Genomic DNA, 23,295 nt, shown 5'->3' on the forward strand with positions numbered 1-23,295 from the left:
AGCTTCATAAACATTTTATTGCGAAGCAATACTACTTTAGGTCGCACTTCAGCCCGTTCCATGGCGAGGCGGTGGTAGGCACCATTGACCTTTAGCGTGACCTCGCTGCGTGACGTCACACCACGTGACCTAGAGTGACGTCACACCAGCTGTGTAAAAACGGGGCCCCATCTCACGCCGTCGCGAGGCGAGGCGGTAGCCACCAACGGCGGCCTAACTCCCACTCCTCTCACCAGGGGCGCTACGGTCGGTGTGACGTCACACCAGCTGTGTAAAAACGGGGCCCCATCTCACGCCGTCGCCAGGCGAGGCGGTAGCCACCAACAGCGGCCTAACTCCCGCTCCTCTCACTAGGGGCGCTACGGTCACTATTGCTTCGCAATCACCAGGCTTAACCAAGCTAAGCCACGGCCGTATTTTTTTTCTTCCGCGGACACATTTTGTTTAAAAAGAGAAGCTGCACACTATCCAGGTCGGGAGCAGGCGCCGCCTCAACATAAGGCACGTACCCACTCGATCGCCACCGTCGTCAACGTCTTCATCGCTACAAATTGTGCCAGCTACTTGTAGATGCATACTCAATAGTAGGTTGTGGTACTGCAAAAGCAGATACTCCTCCAGGAAAAAATTTGTGCCTTCCATATTAACAACGAAACTAGACTCTATTAAAAAAACCACCCCAGCGACGCCGCACGCTCATACTTGCGGTGTCGTGCCCGCATCTGCAAGCTGTCGTAAAGTCTCAAGGCGTTTAAACTTTAAAAAATGGTGTACCTATTCTATTACTGAATAATAATAGGAACATTCGAATATTTGACTAGTTTCCATGTTGTTCTTATTTAACGATGCAGGCATGGATAGTTCGTGAGCAAGGGGCAACCTTGCGCATCGCTGCGACGGAAATCGCGCTGCCGCAACCGCATGCGAAAGCTGTCAGCAAAAATCGCTCATCGACGTGCGCAGCAGAACGATTTTTTTTTCGCCCCAATCGCTTCATGTGAAACAACCTTTACGCGGAGCAACGATGCCGAGGGAGGCCCCCGCTCAACGCAGGAACGCGGGCGCCTAAGAGCTGCGCTGCAAAAGGGCAGGAATTAAATTTGCAGAGCCAACTAAAGGAATGTGAAGCCGACCTTGAAAACCGGAACAAACTTTGTCAGGAGCAGTATTTTGTAGCGATTCTTTTCAGTTCCCGCTCATTTAGCGCTTCATTGTTGGCCTTTAGAAAACCACACACGAAAGGAAAGAAAGTCGTTCCGAAATACTGCTCCAGGAAAATGCTGCATAGGTGACATCAGGAAAGAACATGGTAGTTTATCGTTGCTTGAAATTCGTCTCTATCTATTTCTAACAAGATACGCATAGGAGTGTTTGCCCGTCATTTCATAATTGCGACATATTTAACTAGCGCTAATAAAGAAAGTGTGGGCTAAAAACGAAACGTGGGCAGGACATCACGCCACCATGATGTCCAGTGTGCTTCTGATATTTGTCCGACCTAAATAAAAATGTCTCCATTCTGGAATATCCACTAACTACAATAACTTTTTGAACAGACGGTAGCGTAAGAAACAAAGACAACAGGGACGAGACAACAAGGATGAGCACCTTTTCAAATATGTACCAACACGTCCAATTCGCCGCTTTAAACTAACAGTTTTCTCTAAATGTACCTGATTTGTGTAACGCTATTTTCTGTAGTTGTCTAGTTCTGACACTCACCTGCGCAATACGTTATCTCTTTCTGGGTACAAGTTCAAAGAAAGAAATAAATTATGAAAGAGATCAATAAAAAAAAAGTTGATGCCGCCCTAAATGAGTTACTCGTTCTCCAGTTCTTTCTTTATTTTTTATTTATTTAGAGTGAAGGAAGTATAGGCATTCTCATTCCAGCTGCAGTGGCTGACACTGGCCCGCCTTTGCAATGTAGTGCTGCCTATGGCAGAACCGGCAATGCATTCTGGAGCATGTCCACAGGGTAAGGAGGCAAAATCATGAGGTCTCAACGTGGAGTCCACGATTATTCGGTTGTTCCTCTCCTCCTCGAGTGTGAGAAGTATATAACAAAACGAAATCGGAGACTGCGAGTGAAAATGAGGCTCTCGATTGAAGTGGTATAAAAAAAAAAAAGTAGGACAGCTTTCCCGACGCATAACGGACGTGTGCCACCGTGAGACTCCCATGCATGTATTGGTCCCATCCGGCTGTGTGTAGGCATTTGCTACCTAGAGGCGTTTTTCATTACGCGTTGATATACATGTATGGCGTAATACTAACAGTGTACTTATTCGTGTAAGGCTCGCACACTCTCTTTGGAGTGTGAAAATTAAAAAAAAAGAAGGTTTTGCCTAGCGTCACGCGCATGCTCGCGTGCTGGTGAACTCCCGCAAGCCGCTAAAATGCGGAACTAGTCCACGTCCGTAAAGTATGTCAGAGTCTGTGAACCTGTTCACAGTCAACCGTCAGTATAGTTATTCCAGTATAGTTACCTAAATTATATTCCTCGCATTCCGCGCATTGTTCAGCTTTTGTAGGCCGTCGAAATTTTTTCACGCTTTAGGTTTACGCATACCGATGGAGTGTCGGAATGGGGAAAAATACGGGCTTGCAGAGCCCGAATCGAATGCACAATATTTTCTTTTATACCATTATTAGAAAAAGAAAAAGGAAGTAGTGGTACGGACCCATCCTAAAATCATTTATTTATTTTCATGAATATCAAAGATGCTATTCGTTTGCCTCTAGTAGGTGCTTACTGAGACATGAAAAAATGAACGGTCACATTTTTCCTGGATTATGTACAACAGACTCGTGAAGCCAGCGGTGAAGCATATCCAAGGACCCTTTTTCTTTGTAAGATGACTGTATAACCGCGCTGTATTGGGCCACAATCGAAAATGCCGAGAACCAGGCTATCTAAATTTTTCTTAAAATATTTATACTACGAAACTTGCTTTTCTTTTTTAACTGAATAAATGTTAATGGATGCAATGTGTACCCGTCTTAAACTTAATACTTTTGCAGCCTAGTTGAAGGACATCGCCGAAATATAATTATCGGCTCAATGTCGCTTTTATTTATCCCATGCGTTCTCTGACAGCACTTGTTTTTCTAAACAAGTCTTTAAAAAATTATGGGCCTTACATCCCAAAATCATGATTTGATTATGAAGCACGCCGCAGTGGGGGGATGCGGAATGATTTAGACCGCCTGGGGTTCCTTAAAGTGCACCTACATCTATGCACACGGGTGTTTTCGCCCCTATCAAAATGCAGCCACCATGGCGGGGATTCGAACCCGCGACCTCGTACTTAGTAGTCGAACACCGCAACCGCTAAGGAACCGCAGCGGGTAAGCAAGTCTGAAGCGACTTGTTTCACGGTGATACATTCTCGTAGCATGATAAAGAAAAAAAAAATTCCTGTAGCCTGGTACACGCTCAACAGAGCTTATCGCAATCTTTCGGCTTTCGTTCGTGAAATGCAGTGTCAGCTGCTGGCACCTAGCAATTTCTTTTTTCGTTTTGTTTTTCGTACCGTGAGTGTACAAGATAGTAATTGTTGTGGTAACGACCGCTGTGACTGCACGTTCGCATGTCGCCACTATAGCGCGCTCGAAGTATACCATATACCACGATGTTTTATTCCTCTGCTTTTTTTTTTTACGATTTTCGCTTGTGCCTTCGCTAGCTCGTTTCTTCTTTTTTTTTCTACATTCCTCAGTCCTTACAGTTTATTTTTGTATATCGGAATAAGGAACCCTTCTGTGGGTTGTTTTTCCAGGCGGAACTCGTAAATTATTAACCAAAACAAGATGACAAGGCCAGCCACGTGTTTTCTCTGCCTCACTCACACGCACAGAGCGCTTTCCTGTACGACGAAGTCCTCGCTGCGCCATATTAGGTGCAGTCAGTGCTGCACAGCTTGCAGCTAGCTTAATGTCCGGGCTTCTCGTTCTCTCTCGTTCAAACACCGAAAGGTAAATAAATCCGCGTCGTCGTCATCATCACAAACAGCCCTCCAAAGCCGAACTTGAGGGTGTAAGAATCTTCCAGCTTACTCAAGTAAGCCGTGCGATCGTTGCGGTGATGGAATGCACAACCAAACGTGTATTTAGCCCGGCGATCGTGGCTGGCACTTTCTCCGCATGAGCGCCTCTTGCAGGGTCAAGTTATCTATGTCCCGCGTTGGACAACTTTATCTTGTGACTGCGATTCCTTATTGTATCACCACCTTGAAATTATCCTTGCGGCGGAAAAGAGGCGAAAGTATGTAACGATACAGCCGGGCTGAAAACAGCGTCACTCGCAATAAACTTTAGGCGGAGAACGCAGGTACACGGTTCAAGGAAGGTCATAGAAGGAGCGATGTTCTTTGCTGTCCAGTGAATAGCTACTCTGGCATTGAAGTCTCCCACACTATATTGATGGGCGTCTTCAATGCCAGGGTGGGCAAGAAGCAGGCTGAAGACAAGTCAGTGGGGGAATATGGCATACGCTCTAGGAATAGCAGGGAAAAGTTCTTTGTAGAGTTTGCAGAACGGAATAATTTGCTGATAATGAATACCTTCTTCTGCAAGCTAGATAACCGTAAGTGGACGTGGAGAAGCCCGAATGGCCAGACTAGAAATGAAATAGACTTCATACTTTGCGCTAACCCTGGCATCATACAAGATGTGGACGTGCTCGGCAAGGTGCGCTGCAGTGACCATAGGACGGTAAGATCTCGAGTTAGCCTCGGCTTGAGGAGGGAACGGAAGAAACTCGTGCATAAGAAGCCGATCAATGAGTTAGCGGTAAGAGGGAAAATAGGGGAATTCCGGATCAAGCTAGAGAACAGGTATTCGGCTTTAGCACAGGAAGGGGACCTTAGTGTGAAAGCATTGAACGACAATCTTATGGGCATCATTAAGGATTGTGCAATAGAAGTCGGTGGTAACTTTGTTAGACACGATACCGGTAAGCTATCGCAGGAGACGAAAGATCTGATTAAGAAACGCCAATGTATGAAAACCTCTAACCCTACAGCTAGAATAGAAGTGGCGGAGCTTTCCAAGTTAATCAACAAGCTCAAGATAGCTGACATAAGGAAGCATAATATGAATAGAATTGAGCATGCTCTCAGCAACGGAGGAAGCCTAAATGCAGTAAAGAAGAAACTAGGAATAGGCAAGAATCAGATGTATGCGTTCGGAGACAAAGCCGATAATATCATTACTAATATGGATAAGATAGTTCAAGTGGATGAGGAGTTCTATAGAGATTTATACAGTACCAGTGGCACCCACGAAGATAATGGAAGAGGGTATAGTCTAGAAGAAATTAACATCCCACATGTAACGCCGGAAGAAGTAAAGAAAGCCTTGGGAGCTACGCAAAGGGAGAAGGCAGCTGGGGAGAATTAGGTTACAGCAGATTCATTGAAGGATGGTGGGGACATTGTTCGAGAAAAACTGGCCATCCTGTATACGCAATGCCTCATGACCTCGAGCGTACCTGACTCTTGGATGAACGCCAACTTAATCTTAATCCATAAGAAAGGGGAAGCCAAAGACTTCAAAAATTATAGACCGATCAGCTTACTGTCCGTTGTCTACAAAGTACTTACTAAGGTAATCCCAAATAGAATGAGGAACACCTTAGGCTTCTGTCAACCAAAGGACCTGGCAGGATTTCGTAAAGGCTACTCAACAATAGACCATATTCACACTGCCAATCAGGTGATAGAAAAGCGTGCGAAATATAACCAACCTTTATATGTAGCTTTCATTGATTACGAGAAAGCGTTTGATTCAGTCGAAACCTCAGCAGTCAAGCAGGCATTACGAAATCAGGGTGTAGGCGAGCCGTACTTAAAAGTACTGAAATATATCCATAGTGGCTCCACAGCCACCGTAGTCCTCCATAAAAAAAAAAACAAACGAAATCCCAATAAAGAAGGGCGTCAGGCAGGGAGATACGATCTCTCCAATGCTATTCACAGCGTGTTTACAGGAGGTATTCAGAGACCTTGATTGGGAAGAATTGGGGATAAGAGCTAAGGGAGAAGCCCTTATTAACTTGCGATTCATTGATGATATTACCTTGCTTAGTAATTCAGGGGACCAACTGCAATTCATGCTCACGGACCTGGACAAGCAAAGCAGAAGGGTGGGTCTAAAAATTTATCTGCAGAAAACTAATGTTTAACAGCCTCGAAAGAGAACAGCAGTTTACGATACGTAGCGAGGTACTGGAAGTGGCAAGGCAATACGTCAACTTAGGGCAGGTAGTGATCGCGGATCCGGATCATGACACCGAAATAATCAGGAGAGTAACAATGGGCTGGCATGTGTTTGGTAGGCATTTTCAGATCATGGGCAGCAGGTTGCCATTATCCCTCAAGAGAAAAGTGTATAACAGCTGTGTGTTACCAGTACTCACCCTACGGGGCAGAAACCTGAAGGCTTACGAAAGGTGTTCTACTGAAATTGAGGACGACGCAACGAGCTATGGAATGAAGAATGATGGTTGTAACGTTAAGAAGTGGGGGGGGGGGGGATAAGAAAACAGCAGATTGGATGAAGGAACAAACGCGAGTCAATGACATCTTAGTTGATATCAATAAAAAGAAATGGGCATGGGCAGGGCATGTAATGAGAGGGAAGATAACCGGTGGTAATTAAGGGTTACGGACAGGATTCGAAGAGAATGGAAGCGTATCAGAGAGCGGCAGAAAGTTAGGGGGACGGATGAGATAAAGAAGTTTGCAGGGACAACATGGCCACAATTAGCACATGACCGGAGCAGTTGGAGAAGTATAGGAGAGGCCTTTATCCTGCAGTAGGCGTAGCCACGAGACGTTCATTTGAGGGATCGCCAGTCGTTTGTGCGCAGGCGCGTGTAAGATCGGACGCGAGAGAGAAAATCTGGGGGCTTTTGCTCCTTGAAGATATGACACTGCCTAGGCACTACGGAGGAGGTTTCTTAGCGCGTGTTGTATGCGTTTGTCCGCTAGGCATGTCGGCATTGTGGAGTCCGGTCGAGTTTACGCTCCACCGCTGGCTGTACGCGTGGTGAGGCAGTGGGCACGGACGCCCCGCCCCATTTGGAGATCGCTGTGTCTGAAGGGGCAAGGTTCTGACTGGTGTTGTATAAGTCGCGGGTCACTTTCTTTGTCGCGAAGATAGATTCGATTTTTTACAAGCACTGCTCCAGGAGGGCACACGTAACCGGCAAACAAAGGCCTCAGGAGAGCACCTGAGGTTATAATAAAGAAGGCGCGCAGGATCTTGTCGGTACCCAAGCGGTAGCGGGGGGATCAAACCTCGAAGCGGCGCGGCCCGTGGGTTGGGTTCGTGGTAGCTGACGCGTTCCAGGGGTGTTCGCGTAAAAAACTGGCTGTACGCGATAGCGGACAGCCGATCGTATACGCCCTTGGCACGCGCAGACCTTGGCGAGCCGCAACCCATGGACCAGTCCGGGTTCTAACTTCGGTTTCCCCGTTGCCGAGTTGGTGTTCTGCAGGCGTCGCCAATAATGCGAAATAATGGCACGTTGTTGCAATTAGTAGTAAAGACGATTGAATAAATATAATTACATACAGCCGCCAACTTCGCTAATTTAAGCACTACCGTGCGCCCCGCGACTTCTGAAACACCATATATATATATATATATATATATATATATATATATATATATATATATATATATATATATATATATATATATATATATATATATATATATATATATATTATTTGGGAGCTAAAAGAGAAATATAAAAGAAAGGTGCTCCGGCCTGTACCACTAAGTATAACAGGCTTAAACCGATAGTAAAAGAAATGATGAGGGCATATGCCAAGTGGAATTTATTAAAAAAGAAAGAAGAGAAAAAAAATGGGGGGGGGGAAACTACCACCAGGCGGAACCAGAACCAGGGAACGGACGGCAAAGCGGGATTTATTGAGTGAATACAGTTGTTACAGTGGTATTTTAAGTCTTGGTCTTGACTTACAAATGTAATGATTTCAAAATTGTGTGGTCACTAGGGGTTGGACTTGTATAGCAGTGGCTTTTTCATAGGGTATGGTGGCACCTGGGTCTTTAGGTGAGTCTTTGTTGAATTGGGTGGGTCTTCTCTTATGAAGATCTGGAATGGAAGAACTAGGCAGAAATAGTTAGTGAATTGAAAAGCACATTAAGAGAGATAGGGAAGAAGACGAGAAATAGGTAATGAATGTGATTTTTTTTGTTTTGATAAGGCTTAACATTGTCGTCGGGATGGGAAACCCCACCTCGTTTGGTCAGTGGACCTTTGACAAGTAGTCAAGCCTTGTTGTTTTTTTTTTCTTTTTTTCCATCGAGTGTGAGATGGACGTTGGTATCTTTAATGGGATTGGAATGGGTGACGGGGTCAGACCGAGGTGGAATGGAGACGCATTCCCCAGGTGACCCCGCCTCCCTGTCCAGGTTAACGCTACCTCCATTCTTTTTTTTTTTATGTTTGTCGTTCGAAGGAGAGGACGTGCGAAGGACGTTGGTATGTCCTTGCTGGGTGACGTTTCTGCCATACGTAAATGTAAGAGCTTGGTCGGCGCAAGCACCGTGTCTTCAGAACGTATGAGTTGTTTGTTGCTTTTCCTGGTATTCTTCTAGGTGCATAAGGAGCGGAGGCTGTAGAGTCCGTGTGCTTTGCTCGAGGGAGCATAGCTGTGGAGATGATGGCCGTTTGGATGGTGGGAGTAGGCATGCCTCCGTTCCTTTGGTGTCGAGTGCGTGTTGAGCGCACTAGGTTTTAGAGGTAGTTGGGGGTTACAGACAGTGGCCGCTGGGGCGGTGCCGGTTGGCATGGATCTGTCCCTTTGGTGTCAGAGTCGAGTTGAGTGCACCAGTTTGTAGAAATAGTTGGGTGTTTTCAACTGCACGTATAGTGCTGTAGCGGAATCAGGTTGATATTGAATAAACGTCAATATCCGCTGACTGTCAAGATGGTTGGTCTTCGTAGAAGATCTGGACTTGAGAAGGTTTTCTTTTTTTTTCCGGCTTCTTCCTTGTTATTGTTCTGCTTTTGTCTTATTTATATTATTTTTTTAGAATGGAGGTAGCGGTAAGTTAAAGTCCATCGCACATGCGAAAGAATGTTTGTCTTTTTTTTAGCTTTCTTTTTTTTTCCCTATGATACAAGGTGTTCGTTTATGTGTTTTATCATTTCTTCAATTATCTTTATAGAGCTCGGATTTTTTATTATTATAACACCAGTCAGAACTTTGCCTCTGAAGGTACGTCGGACAGACTTTCTCGCGCCTGTGGCGCTGGTGCTGGGTCAGTCATCGTCACCGGCGGCCTTTCAGCCACTTTCGTTAAACCGCGGTTGCTAAGGCACTCTGCCTTCTAGATTTTCAATATTTGTGGCCTGGGCTCTACTACAGCCGCTACTGCTCCTGCGGAAACATCTGTAATGTTATTTACAAGGTACATCTCCGTAAGGTGCGAGAAAGCTACGATCCGCCACGACTAAGGTCCCAGCCATGAATGACTTAGCCAGCTACTTCAACTACTGTACCGCGCCGGCCGCCACCGTCCGAGCGTAATGCCGGCACGCTTATAGGCACAAACACCTACAAAACGCGCTAAGAAACCTCCTCTGTAGTACCTATGCAGAGTGATATAATCAAGGAGCAAAAGCCCCCAGATTTTCCTTCTCTCTCCCCCTCTTACTCGCGCCTGCACACAAACGACTGGCGATCCCTCAAATGAACGTCTCGTGGCGTAGCCAGGCTGATGATGATTATTATTATGATGATGATTATGATGATGATTATGAATAGCTTTACCTCCAGTAGTCTAACTCTATTTGCTTCGGTTCTCACGCTCCACTGCGCAGTGGGCTAATTCTTTTCACTCGAGCTGTTCTGCGGTGGAAAGCATTGGGTTCACGGCCACTAGCTCGCCACTGCAGTGTAGTGCTGTCTATGGCAGAACAATCAGTGCAATGCTGATTGTCACTACAGGCCCACGGGCAGAAAGGGGTGTCACTCGCCATTAACTTTATGAGAGCGGACAGTAACATGCTTCAAGGAAAGTTTCGTAAGCGGTAACCCGCTTTTCTATCCAGTCCGTTCTTTACATGCTTTCACGTCTTTACGCCGCTAGAAGTGTCAAACAAATAGCCGAGCAACAAGCAATGATACATACATGAGAACATAGGTCTTCATTGGCTGCCTTTTCCCTCCCTTTGGTACCTTTTGTTTTGCGTCACAACCCACCGGTTCTCTACTGTTCGACACTACACCGCCATCCCGATCAGTTTCTTTTCTAGCTAATATGAACTAGAATATGGAGTGCTTACTAATGCAAACAAGCCGTAATGAATCATCGCGACGAATGTGCCCTGAAATCTAACCACTGCGACAAGCTCGAAATGATTATCAAATCATAGTTAAGCAAAAGGTGGGAGTATGATGATTGATGAGAGGCAGTTTAGTGAACGCCGGGTGGTTTTGTCTCGTCTTGGCGTTATTGGGTGAATAATGAAACACCCTCTCCCCCTCCCCCAAAAAAGAAAACAAGACAACTTGAGAAAGTGAGCCAACAAATTCACACAAACAGGCAGCGCGAAAGAAAATGAACAAAGAAACAAACTCGTCGTAGTGCACCAATATGGTGTTATTTCTATTTTCACGAGCCTCCGCCAAGCAACTTACTTCTTTTTCTTCCTATTTTTTCCTTGCACTTAAAATATCAGTATTCAGTACCACGTTTTCAGCCAGCACATGTCGCTACAATATAGTTGTATCTGCACCGATCAACTAGATAAATTTATAAGCTGATATGTACGGTGAGTTCAGTAAGGTGCAGACGGCAACGCGTCGTAACAAATGGTGACAGCAGGGTTTTGCATCAGCGCGTGTAATTTGTAATAATTAGGATATGAGCGATTACATGATGCTTGATCGACGACATAGTTTGCAATGGTTATGAAACAATCGTATTTTGCCGCCTCCTTCGTGAAAAGTACGCACTTGAATTGAGTTTGTGCTTTATTAAAAAAATATTTTATAGGAGCTCATCTGCTGCGTGCACCATAGGACAGAGACTTATTCGATTTTGAAATATTTCCTAGTTCATTCTGGCAGACGGCTAATAAACAGTAACTTCCGCCTAAGACAAATATAAACTCTGGCTCATATATTCTTGTCAGTTCTTCAGATTTGTGCATGTAGGAGGTATTGTTTAATTTCTACAATAAAAGCAAGGTAAGAGATCGGGATAAAAGCGAAAGTAATGTGCAGTGTTGCATAGTACAATATGGGAGCAGGAGGAATGTTTCCCGACGTAGAGACCTGATGCGCAAGTCCACTACGTGCAATTGTAAATGCGCTACATCAACATACCTGACTTAACTTCCACGCACAAACTTTGTCGCTCCTGTTTTTTGGCCGTATTCGCCGCGCTTTCGTTTGTATTTCGAGTATGGAACGAGCATCCCGCTTCTTCGACGTTTGCTCTTAAATTTCATGCGTAGAAAGCCACGCAGCAACGGTGACTTCGTTCGTTTCTTGAGCGGGCAACGTAAACTTGAGAAGCCCACCTTTGAGCGCGCGCTCGTAACGGCAGTTCATTTATTTCACGTTTGACACTTCTCGCGAGAACTCGGACAACAAAGCGGAACAGAATGGCTTTAATTTGGCTCTCAAAAACGGGAAGATGAAACTCTTGCACGCGAGTCCACTTCGTTCATTTTCACCGACTTTTTTTTTTTAATGCATATGAAGCGTGCTACGAAAACACATCAGCACTAGGAAAATTAAGGAAGACACGGAACATCAGAAATGGTAATATTTACCACTAGTATGGTAAAAATTGAAAAGGACGTGTGTAGGGTGCGTTCTGTAACGCAAAGGTGTGCTCGGTCGCGCAACTACCGTGTGTCCCAGCTAACGTTAGCCAAGTGGTTCAACGGCAAAGAAAAAAAAATTAAATATACAGTTCCAAATATAATTGTAGAACCTACCGTGTTTGGCCGCCACGTGTGCGATGATCGAACAACGTAGGTCTAAGGATCGTATCAAGCACCGTGTTCTTGAAATCTTTTTTTTTTCGTCGAACAGCTTGTCTTACGCTACCTGGGACACCCTGTATAAAACACATACTGCAACGTCATCCCATGACCTTAAGGGAAAATATCTTGGCTACGTAAACTGCCAATCTGGTAACGAAATAAAAATGGCTGCATTCTCCTTGTTGTATTACAATAAATCTGTACCTTCTGCGGAAAGTTCAAGAAACCAAAATGTAAAAAAAAATACATTAAGAGAGTCTAAACAACTACCGCAGCTCTCGCGGCTTAGACGTTCACGTTTCCCGAATTGCTTTATAAAGTGAACGGTGTTGTTAATGTACCAGTAAGGCGAAACAATCCCTGCTCGTCAAAATTATCCCGGAGCCCTCAAATGCAGCTTCCCTCATAACCCATCGTGCAGGTAATGGACATTAAACTCCATAATTTAATTACGGTGATTTAGCAAAAAGCTATTTCGATCATGTTCTTTACTGCGCCCACCTAAGTACCTGAATGAGGGCGTTTCTCCTTTCAGCCTTATTGAAATGCGACCGCATCAAGCCGAAGAGATCAGTTTACTGATAATTTTCAGGGACGAAAGCAACGCCAGCCCCGTGTAGTCGCATTAGGCGGATCTCACGCAGCTACATACAGTTATCTCAACAACGCCAATACCCAGCTCGCTCTCCGAAGCCCCGTTATCGTGAAAGCGAAATGGTGTTTAAGCACCCAGAGGTGCTTGAATGTGTGCGAGGCTTTGCGGTAGCGTCGGAGATTCTTTGTTTTATTTGTCCTTTATTACATATCGGTCTCCATATTTTGTAACTCTGCAGAAGAAAAAAGGAAAGTGCGTCGAAGCCATTCCGGCCGGCAATCCTCGAAGTCTTAACGAAAGCACACCGGTATTTTTTTTTCTTTAAAGTAAGGTGTATAAATCGTGCGTTCTGTCATTAGCTAAATTGATGGAGTAAAAAAGAAATGTGAGACGAAGGCGCGAAGTGCAGAACGAGCGATGGTGGCAAAAAAGTAAAAGCGAGAAAATAGACGGCTGTCTGTGCTAGGGAGAAAAATCGAGGCATCCTTCTCCTGGGAGTTCAAGATTTACTCGAAAGTAATATCACGCGAATGACCCGTAGAAACACTCTCATGTGTCATCTAGTGACTACCATTTAGTCGAACAAATAAGCCTCGTTGTTACGTTGCACTAGTTGCGTGGCTACTCAACAAGTGTTTTTTTTTATTCTCTCTCTCTCACTCTCTCTTTCTCTTTGGTAACGCGCTGCTGGGCTGTTGTCAAAGCATTGCCACATTGATTCCTCAAACAAGAGAAATTTGGTGAACACGGGCCCTTACACTTCACTGGAAGCAGAAATTTTAATAGCATGTTGGTGTAGCTAACAGGAACATTCGCCGCTACATTTCTTGTATGCGAAGAGACTGGAAGAACGAGCGCTACTATACTGAGGCTGAAGGACAAACTTTGGTGCAGGCCAGCAAATCTAACACGCTTTAAGAACAAAGAAAAGCGAGAATACAAAGCCATTTGCACTGCTTGTCCGTCGAAAGCGTTTTGCAAGTGTGCCAACCGACCTATGCTTTCGCAAGCAGAAAACGCACTCCAGAAGCCCGTGTATGTTACGGTTCACGGCACAAACGCAAAACGTATTGCACAATATTATGCAAGTGAATAGTTGGCGTGCGTGCATGACAAATGTGTTTTAGGTCGTAGATCCGGAGTAAAGGTGAAACATATAACTCTGATGGTTAGTAAAACATATGGCGCACATGATTACTTTTTTTCACACATACGATCTTCGGCTTATACGATCAAACAAGTGCCGGCAAGAAAGTAAGCCCAAAACCAGCCTTCGCTCCTCGAAATAGGACCCCAGCCTGTTTCGACATTCTCAATACTGAGGCGCCGCCCGCATTGAAGCTGACTGAAGACGGTGTAATGAAGATGAACGGTTTCGCAGCCTATAAACGAAGATGTACACACAGCTTCGGATATTTTTCATCGTTTAAACGCAATTCTTGCACGCTTGCTGACTGCAGTCCGACATTTGAGCGCGTTCCTTGCTATTTGTTTCCCGAAGACGCTTTCAAAACCATTGCGTCAAGTGTCTTCGATCTAACGTATTCGCATATAGTGCTCCTCAGCGGTGAGCGACTGCATGGCGTCGTCAAGTGAAAATCTGTTGATAGTTTTTGGATTTCTTGTTGCCCCTTCAGTGAAATCAGCCATATTCCACAGAAGATACAAGATTAAAAACAAACAAACAACACTGGCAAGAAATTCGGCCGCCGAGGGCTCAGCTTAGTTGGAATCTAATGTTTCAGCCATCTTCGCGAAAAATCAACTTCCCTTACCAGCTTCGGCTTTGCTTTTGCCGTTCACTTTCGAAACCGTGACGCGTCCCTTGGGGCCAGCTGGTGAATTTTCTCTTAAAGCTACTCGAGAGGGCTTTCGTGAAAGCCTCTAGAGTCTAAGGCCTCGATGTTCACTTGTTCTAAGCAATTGACAACAACCACAAAGAATGCAAATTGCTATGGTCTTGCTTTTTATTAGATTATACAGAATTCTCTCACTTTCCCTTCGTACCATTACTAACAGCAGACTGTTTATTGGCGACGAATCTTTGAATAGCATGAACACCACATGTGATCCACATTCAGTGAAAACATGTTTACTTTGTGGATAGTAAGGCTATTTGTGAGTTCAAATAAAAATACCTACATGAGCGTGCATCGGTTACCTTTGGAGGCGGCTAACAGAATTGAGCGCAGGTATATAAGCAACCGTAACACGGACCTCGAAATGAAGAAAAAGGTAATATAAATGCTAAAATAATAAATATGTGGTAAGCTAGAATTTCAAGTCGCAGTATAGAGAAACGGGAAAAAGAAAGTTTTATTTAGAGTAATTCCGGAAGAGCGAAAACATCCGAAGTTCTGGCCATACTATCAGTAGCGGTGAAACCAGCTCCCTGAACATTATCTTCAGCAATAAAAAAAAAAAAAAGAAAGACATCAAGCGTGCCGTTTGACCTGGACAGGGGCACAACGTTTTGTCTGCTCCTTTAGACAGGAATACAACGCGCAGCAATGCACTGACAAGAGAACAAAAATGTTACATATAGCTAAACCGGGCCAGTAAGCTTTGTCGCAAATGGCAAGTTCCGGTTGCTAATGTAAACGCAAAGAAAAAAAAAAGAGAAACATAGGCGCGAAAGCTGCAGCCAGCTTATTTTCATTTAGCCTGTGTTTTACGACAGCGACAGGCGAGGAAAAAAAAGACGGAAAGTACTACCTCGCTGGCACACACGGGAATCGTAAATCGGTCGTTGACTTTTACGACTCCCAGGGGAGCCATTGGTTGATGTGCCCCGCTTGGTGAAGCCACCTCGATGGGGACCAAGTTGGAGCTTGTCTGCTTCATACTGCATGCGGCGAAAAGGCGCAATGCGTTCTCGGTAACGTGACAGCAATTCAGTGAGCGAAGAAAATAAGCCATTATATTGATCTTACTTTTTCTATCTAGAGCTTCCCTTGAACGTATGTTTCTGCAAAGGCAAAGCCATGCTAAACCACCAGGCGGCCTCGATCGCGTACGATAGCCCGCAACGAAAAGATATAGCAAGAATCCCTCCATTATGCCTCTATAGGGACACTCCTCTTGGGTGAGAGTTGGTAGTGCGTGTGTTTTTCATTCTTTCATTTTGATTCCCGTGTAACGTTATGAAAAAAATCTCCCACATAACTATCCTTTTTTATTTTATTCAAAGGCCGTTAGATGGCACGGTTTGCCCCAGTTTGAGAAACGAGTCGTTCATGTAATAGTGGACTACGAGTTAAAATAACGGTCTTGTTTTTGTGGTATTCATAGGCTTCTATTATTTTTTTTATTTGTTACTAAGGCATTGCCTTAAAGCATGACGATTACGATGACGGAGACAAAATCGCGTACCCGAAAGCTGCCGTAGTGGCAGAACGAAGTTGAAAAGGTCAATCAATATCTATTTTCATACGAAATACTGAGAATTTCAGTAAAAATTAAAAAAAAATTAATGGCGCAAGTCCTACTCGGTAATGGTTATTTTCCCAACCTCCCGGTACTAGCCGCGGCAGAAAAGTCATTTTGGGTTCTGCTGCTAAGCTAAGAGTCTCACGTACCTTCTCAGGTGGATGTCTTCACATGGGATGGAAGTACCTAAGGTACCAAAGGTCTTACTAATCTGGAATCACGATGGCCAGACAAATTTCTTCGTGTGCCATTTGTTTCAGCTACGAGTATATTATCAACTGATCCCCAGCCCAGCCACTTTAACCAATGAAAAGCCATGTATCCTCTGCAGGCGCAGGCTAGCTCTCATCAACGCTCTTGTGTGTGTGCGTGTGCGTGTGCGTGTGCGCGCGCGCGTCTGTGTATGTGTGTGTGTGTGTGTGTGTGTGTGTGTGTGTGTGTGTGTGTGTGTGTGTGTGTGTGTGTGTGTGTGTGTGTGTGTGTGTGTGTGTGTGTGTGCGTGTGTGTGTGTGTGTGTGTGTGTGTGTGTGTGTGTGTGTGTGTGTGTGTGTGTGTGTGAACGCCACGCACCATTCCAAGTCACATCACTTCAAGGCTCTTCTCGAGTCACTGCTATGTTAAAGACAGCCCATCCCTCAAGTAATGCCCCATCTCTGGGGCCTTTAATGTATAGTCAGTAAATAAAAAAAGCAAGCAGTCCCAGAGTATGGCACATTGATTTCATAAATATAAACAGCAGGCAATCCAAAGTAATCTAGCGATCACCCTACTTTTGATTCACTACTCCACCCTCGCAGCCAGCTTAAATATGTCCTTGGCACGTAGAACTCCGTCATTAAGTTCGAATTCTTTTACTAGCTTGTAGCGTCTGTATGTGCAGAACTTTCTGTTACAGTTATCACCAGCGTTTCAACATTCAGTGTAGCAAGCGATGTGTCCTAGCTGTAATGTTGGCAGGATATCGCCTTTCAGCAGGAGGCCCTCTTGACAAACTTGTCTAAATGCGTTCGAGCACGTTCAAGAGCACCTTTAATGAATACAGTTACAGGGATGCATAATTGTCTTGTCTATTTCATCATATGCAAGACTCAATTTTCTCAATTTTCCTGTCTTAATAACCCGACCTAATTTTTCATACGGCAACAAATTGGGCTCTTGTTTCCTTACCTGTCTAAATATGTCTCAGTTCGCAGAAAAATTATATATTCCAATATGAAGATCAAGAACAAACCCATTGCTTCGTCACATCCCAGTTTCTTTATATCAGTGTGTACGAATAAAATCATTTCCCCATGTTTTCATACTTCTACATGCTATCCTTACGCTTAACCCCGTTCTATGATGCATAAAATGTTCGCGTATTATGGCTCAAGGGAATGTCATAAATGTACGAGTGACTAATAATTGGTACATGCATAAATTTGAGCTGTTAAAATAAAGATATTTCCTCGCAAGTACACGCACTTCAGATATATTAATAGCACTACTAAATGCGCGCATGGGGCCAAGGAAGAGTTAAGTAGCGCGGTCACAACTACGAGAAACTATAACAATACAATAGCAGTCGTAGGTACTTATAGCATGTCTATCGACGTCAAACCCACATTTTCTCCCTCGACCGCCTGCATTCTTTGAGGTGATCGGCCTTTGTGCTAGCCCGCAGCCTCCGTAAACCCTACATTTTTCTAAAATCCCATTTTACAACTTGACTTCGAAGTTATTCCAACGTATCTACAGCTGTATACATTCGCGTATGTATTATTCAATGTTTGACATAATAATTGTTCCGCAGTAGGAAAGGGAAAAACAAGCAAATCGCCCAAGGAGTAGAGTGCCGTGCCTAGCACCGACAGACCTTTGGAGAGCATTCATGAACGTTTCGAATGGCATGAAGTCACGAAACACCGTTCCCCGTCCTCTTCATTCTCCTTTTGAGGAAGCTATTGTAATATTAACAAACGCATCACATTTGCAAAGCATCCCAAGACGAGACTCCTTGATGTGAAATCGTCAAAGTGGTACCAAAATATGATACACTTATACGTAACCAGCGGTATATAGCACAGCGGTTCCTACAACACAAGTGTTAAACTTCTAGAAGTGAAATTTGAATTTGTTTAAACGAAGCGTCTCTTTATTTACTACTCAGCATGAATATTGCCTGTAATTGAGCGCACTGCTCACGCATGTAACCTTTCTTGTTCGTTATGTTTGCAGATCCTGGAAAACAATCAAGCGTTATGACCGCTTCCTCCCGTTTATACTTCACGTTGGTAAGCCGAATTTTCTTTTCTTCTTCTGTTATACACCGGTACCTCTAAAGGCCTTCCTTGTACCCAGTGCCTTATCGATCGAATTATCAGAGAATAATGTTTGGCGCTAACCAGGCAGCATGCAGTAGTTTGTGTTAAAATGACACCATGAGCGGGTTGTACCAAAGGTGTCTATTCAAAAACAAGTTTACTCGTTTTGGGACGTACCTCGTCGCCAAACGATGATCGTCATTTCTGTTGCATGCATTTGGTAAGTGGTCTGAGCTCGCTACTTTCCTGTAAAGAATGCTATACGAGCTTTAATGACTTGCATGCCGATCGTGACCTCTAGCTACCGGGCGCGCGACGTATACGGAAAGGAGTGTCAGGTAAGATAGACGATGAATATTTTTTGGGCCATAACGCAAGCACTAGAGGGTTCAAACTTACTTGGAGTGCACCATGCATTGAAATTGCGTCGAGAGCGGAGTTCGTATGTTTTACAAGAAACAGCTCCTGCTGCTGCTGCCGCTGAACTACATGCCCAAGTGTGCCGTCCTCAATAGTAAACGATCATTATGTCAACAAAAGCACAAGTACCCAGCTGTCACGGTTTCTAGAAGTATGACAGCCGATATTTCGCCTTGATGTGCCGGGTCGTAAGAAAAGAAAATTATCATAAGCATGTCCCCACCATGATATTAATCAAATAACGCATGACAGTATGAAGAAAACAAGATACTGGGTGTCGAAACTGGGACCCTATACTAGACGGGTAGAGAAAGCACTTCCGCCATAAGGAGGGCTTGCTCATGGGCTGTGTGTTCGCTTGGTGCTAGAGTGAACGACAGCCACAAATTAGCAGCATAGAAGAAACAAATGATGAAGCGCACTCTCGCACGGTTCGCAGTGCCTCTACCTTCTTTACTCATAGTAAATAATGCAATAGTACAGCACCGGCCCTCACTGCATCGCGAGTAAAGCGACTGAGTCCTACGGAAGTCGTAAATGAGCAGCGATGTGAAGATGAGATGTACAGGGAGCTCAGAAAGCAAAAAAAAGAAAAAGATAATCCAAGATATGTATTCCGTTTGTGACATTCTCTCTTCGCTCCGCCACGATTTCTTTTCTCTTTTTTTTTGTTACCTGTGAGGCTTCCTGTTTTGTTACACATCGCTTTATTTCACCTATGATTTGTTTGCTTTGTATTTGTGTTTGCTTCTTTTGTTTTCCTACTGCTACCCGGTTAGGGGAAGGTCTTCCATTGGGTCTTGTGTCATATATTAAACACCGTCGTTATCGGCTATCATCATCATCATCAGCAGCAGCAGCAGCAGCATCGGTGCTGTTCGTGATGTGTAGAAGCTGAAAATCTTGCTGTTCTGCCTAAATTCTAGATAGCTTAACCATGTTCTTTAGGCTGTTGTGCACGCTAGAGAAATATAGCTTGTTTGCTTGAAAACTGTAAAAGAAACTAAATGCTCGGAAAACTAGCCTGAAAGTTCATGAAACCATACAAATGGCTCATTAGAAGCCTTACAGCGAACTGAAATTGAGTCAGCGGCCCTAATGACGCAGGCCGTCTGCCACAGAGGGCTTGTTGTAGCGCAGTTTACATACATGCCTTACATTACATACATCCAAATGGTACTACTCTACACTGGGTAATTAGAAGGGTATTTCATGCAATATACAAGTGGTAGACAAGAGACGCATCAGTACATCCAATCTGTCTGTACTGAATATTTATCACAAAACCTTCATCGTACGCCGATATCGACCCACAGACCGACAGGTAGGAAATGTAATAAGGCAGTTGATAATATTTTGGTGGGTTATAAAGGAAATATTAAAGAAACATTTGCTCTTTGCTACTGCGAAGAGTTTAGGAAAACGTATAGAAACGCATACTTTTGTGCCAGAGAAAGACGCGAATGCTATGTAGTGGCCGTGTTTTTGCAAAACGTTGCGTCCCAAAGTATTGTCCCCACAATGACAGACAGAATTGTAGTTCTTAAACAGGCCAATATATTTAAGCCGCAAACGCTCTGGATACGCTAGTTTTCAGTGTTAGCCTGAACATATTTCTTTCTTGCTAAATCGCCGGCACAAATGTACAGTAACTGCGTTTCGTCGTCTCTGACACTAGCAAAAGAATTCGCGTTTTTCAGCGCGGGCTTATGTAATAGGAGGGTCTCTCAATCCCCGGATGTAATCATCTGCACGTGAGCAGAATGATTACGTCACTAATATATTCGTATATTAAATTAAGCTGTAAAATTCATACTTAAACTGACGTATAAATTAGATTTAAGATCAAATGAAAAATTAAAAGGAAAACTTCAATATTTCCCTCACGCGTACGTATTACCACTCCTGGTGCAACAACAACAACAACGACAATAAAAAAATAATAATAATAATAGAAGGTGCCTCTGAGTGTCAATCGCATTTGTCTACTTTCCTTCCTGCACTGGTGCAGCTGCTGTCGGCCTGCCTGCTGCCCTGGTGCAGCCCCAGCGCACAGGGCACACGTGCTGAGAGGGTGTTCTCCCAACTGAAAGCACTGCGGGAATGCGAGCAGCGGGCATTCTATGACTCCCGTAACAAGAACGACACCGGTGAGTGGGATCCTCTGAGCTCAGTCTTCGAGCAAAAAAAAAAAAAAAAAAAGGAGATCTTCCGAGACTGCTTTATAGAAAATGGTTGCTGATTTAGTCTTGCCTGTGAGCGAGCAAGGAGACCGCTGCACTTAATAGTTTATAACATCTAGAAGCAAGTTCATTTAAGAACTTTTACCCTCACTTATTGCCTGTAGGCGCCATGAAGTGCAGTTTGCGCATGATCTCTGCGCCATAGACTAGTGAAATTCTTTGGCGGCCAACCCGCCGTGGTTGCTCAGTTACTGTGGTGTTGGGCAGCTGAGCACGAGGTTGCGGGATCGAATCCTGGCTACGGCGTCCACATTTTATGGGGGCGAAATGCGATAACACCCGCGTACTTAGATTTATGCGCACGTTAAAGAACCACAGGTGGTCGAAATTTCCGGCGTCCCCCACTACGGCGTGCCTCATAATCAGAAAGGGGTTTCGGCAAGTAGAACCCCACAATTTAATAAGTACTGCGGTGGCCAGCGTCTAGACTCTTAAGCAAAATTACACCGTTTGGATCGTATCCTGCCGCACAACGACGATCGCCATCTGTCTTCTCCGCCTTTCCTTATTTTAAAGCTGCAAGCCTGGTACTTCCGAGTCACGAACGACGTGCGCGTTATCAGCATGACAGGGCATTCTCGACAGGAAAGTAGTGAGGGCAGCGTTTTCAAGAAAGGAAACGCAAGCAAGACAGATGACGATTATCGTTGCTTGGCAAGATACGACCCAAAGGGTGTACATTTGTCTAAGAGTGTGTACATGTGAATAGGCACCTTCCGCGGAAGCATTTCGGAGTTGGCAGCAGCGCCAGAACGCAAGGCCTAACGAGTGGCGGAAGCAAAACGGGGCAGACGCTGTGTACATTCGCAGTTACACCTTTGATCGCTTATCACGAGGCAAGAATACCGATTTGGGAAAATTTTGAAGGGCGCATGCTCTGCCTGGGACCGCACATGTTCGCGACCGATATCATAAGCGCTAAGAATCCTGAGCTTGATTTGGCCAAAGCCCAGTGGGTAGCACTCGGACGAGCGACTAAAAGTGAGCCGGTATCGTTCGCAACGCGTGGCGTTTGCATCGCCTCGAAGCGGCCGTTCTCGGCGACGCTGGGGCGAAAAATGCAAACCTCGAGCGACTTCTGAACAGTGCAGGGTGCCTATATAAAGTTATTCCGTGTTGGAGCCAGCGCTATAAGCTTATCGCACATATGATCTCTCGCGCGTCTTTTGTCCACGACGCAGACGGTTGTGCCATAGAGAAAGAAATTAAACAAGAGGGGACACTCTTCAAAAACTGGCAACAGGAAACACGTCACGCCTAGTTTCAACTCCATCCGTTAGTTGACGCGTGCATCAGAAAAAAAAGAATGTGAAATAAACTTCCAGACAACGTCTTACTTTCTTTATCCTTTCCCACTAAAAGTGAAAAATTTTGCGTGTTAATGAAGTTATACAGTGCAACTTATTTTTGTTGCGTTGCCTAGCAACAAGCTAGCGGCACGCCAGATGCGCGTGCATACGTCATGCGCCAGACAAACCGCAGAAGTGAGCGAGGCTGCGCATGTGAAGCTCGCGTGCTCGGCGACCCGTCTCTTTTGGATGTAGCCCGTTTTTTGGGCTCCCGGCGTTCTCCTGTGTTTCGTGTGCATTTCGACACGGCACCGCTGCACTACTGGACTACAGCAAGGTGAGTAATTTTGTTTGACAGTCTGCGGCGCACTTCAAGCACATTTAGGCTTACTACACAAAACTAAACCTATATAGTGACGCAGTTATCGAAAAACAGCTCCGAAGTCCAAGCGTAGGTAATATGAGTTAATTACTCGCAGTGGGAAATGTTTGCGACGCTTTCTATGAGCCCAAGCATAAATGTAACTTATTTCGGTAGTTTTTGGGCACGTTCGCCGCACCTGGCTTTTTGACGAAAAGCACCTTGGCCGTGTGACGCAGTTTCGCATGTACTGAATCTTACCGGGAGAAGATTCAGCCCTTTCTCTGACCCCAGACATTATTGTAACTAATTTCGCTGCTTTTTGGGGTACTTTTCAAGCACAGTGGCCGCGCTCGGCGTACACACTAAACATTTTAACACCCTTAAGGGTGTAAATCAGTTTGTCGCCAGACGAACACCCTAAGGGTGCTGTTGTCTACACCCTACAGTTGGGGTGCCATTATAGCACCCCAGAGGAAGGGTGTCCAGCAAAATAAATTTAGGGTGTAGGGGTGCAAGTCTATATTAACACCCATCTATGTGGGTGTTGGAAGGGTGTACACCCTTTTATTTCTAGTGTGTATGGAAGGCAGGTTCGGCAGTACACGCCTT

The 23,295-nt window shown here is 44.7% G+C and overlaps 1 protein-coding gene across 3 annotated transcripts in view; it reads left to right on the forward strand.

The window, feature by feature from the left end:
• LOC142573044 (calcitonin gene-related peptide type 1 receptor-like) overlaps positions 1-23,295 on the forward strand; it is a 198,325-nt gene that overhangs the window by 102,313 nt on the left and 72,717 nt on the right. For all 3 annotated transcript variants that reach the window (XM_075682543.1, XM_075682542.1, XM_075682544.1), the window contains exons 2-3: positions 18,285-18,340; positions 20,802-20,940. In XM_075682543.1, the coding sequence (XP_075538658.1) occupies positions 18,308-18,340; positions 20,802-20,940 (172 nt within the window). In that variant the 5' untranslated portion in view covers positions 18,285-18,307. The remainder of the gene's footprint in view (positions 1-18,284; positions 18,341-20,801; positions 20,941-23,295) is intronic.

This window comes from Dermacentor variabilis, chromosome 2, assembly GCF_050947875.1.
Source record: "Dermacentor variabilis isolate Ectoservices chromosome 2, ASM5094787v1, whole genome shotgun sequence".
Taxonomy (NCBI): Eukaryota; Metazoa; Arthropoda; class Arachnida; order Ixodida; family Ixodidae; genus Dermacentor; species Dermacentor variabilis.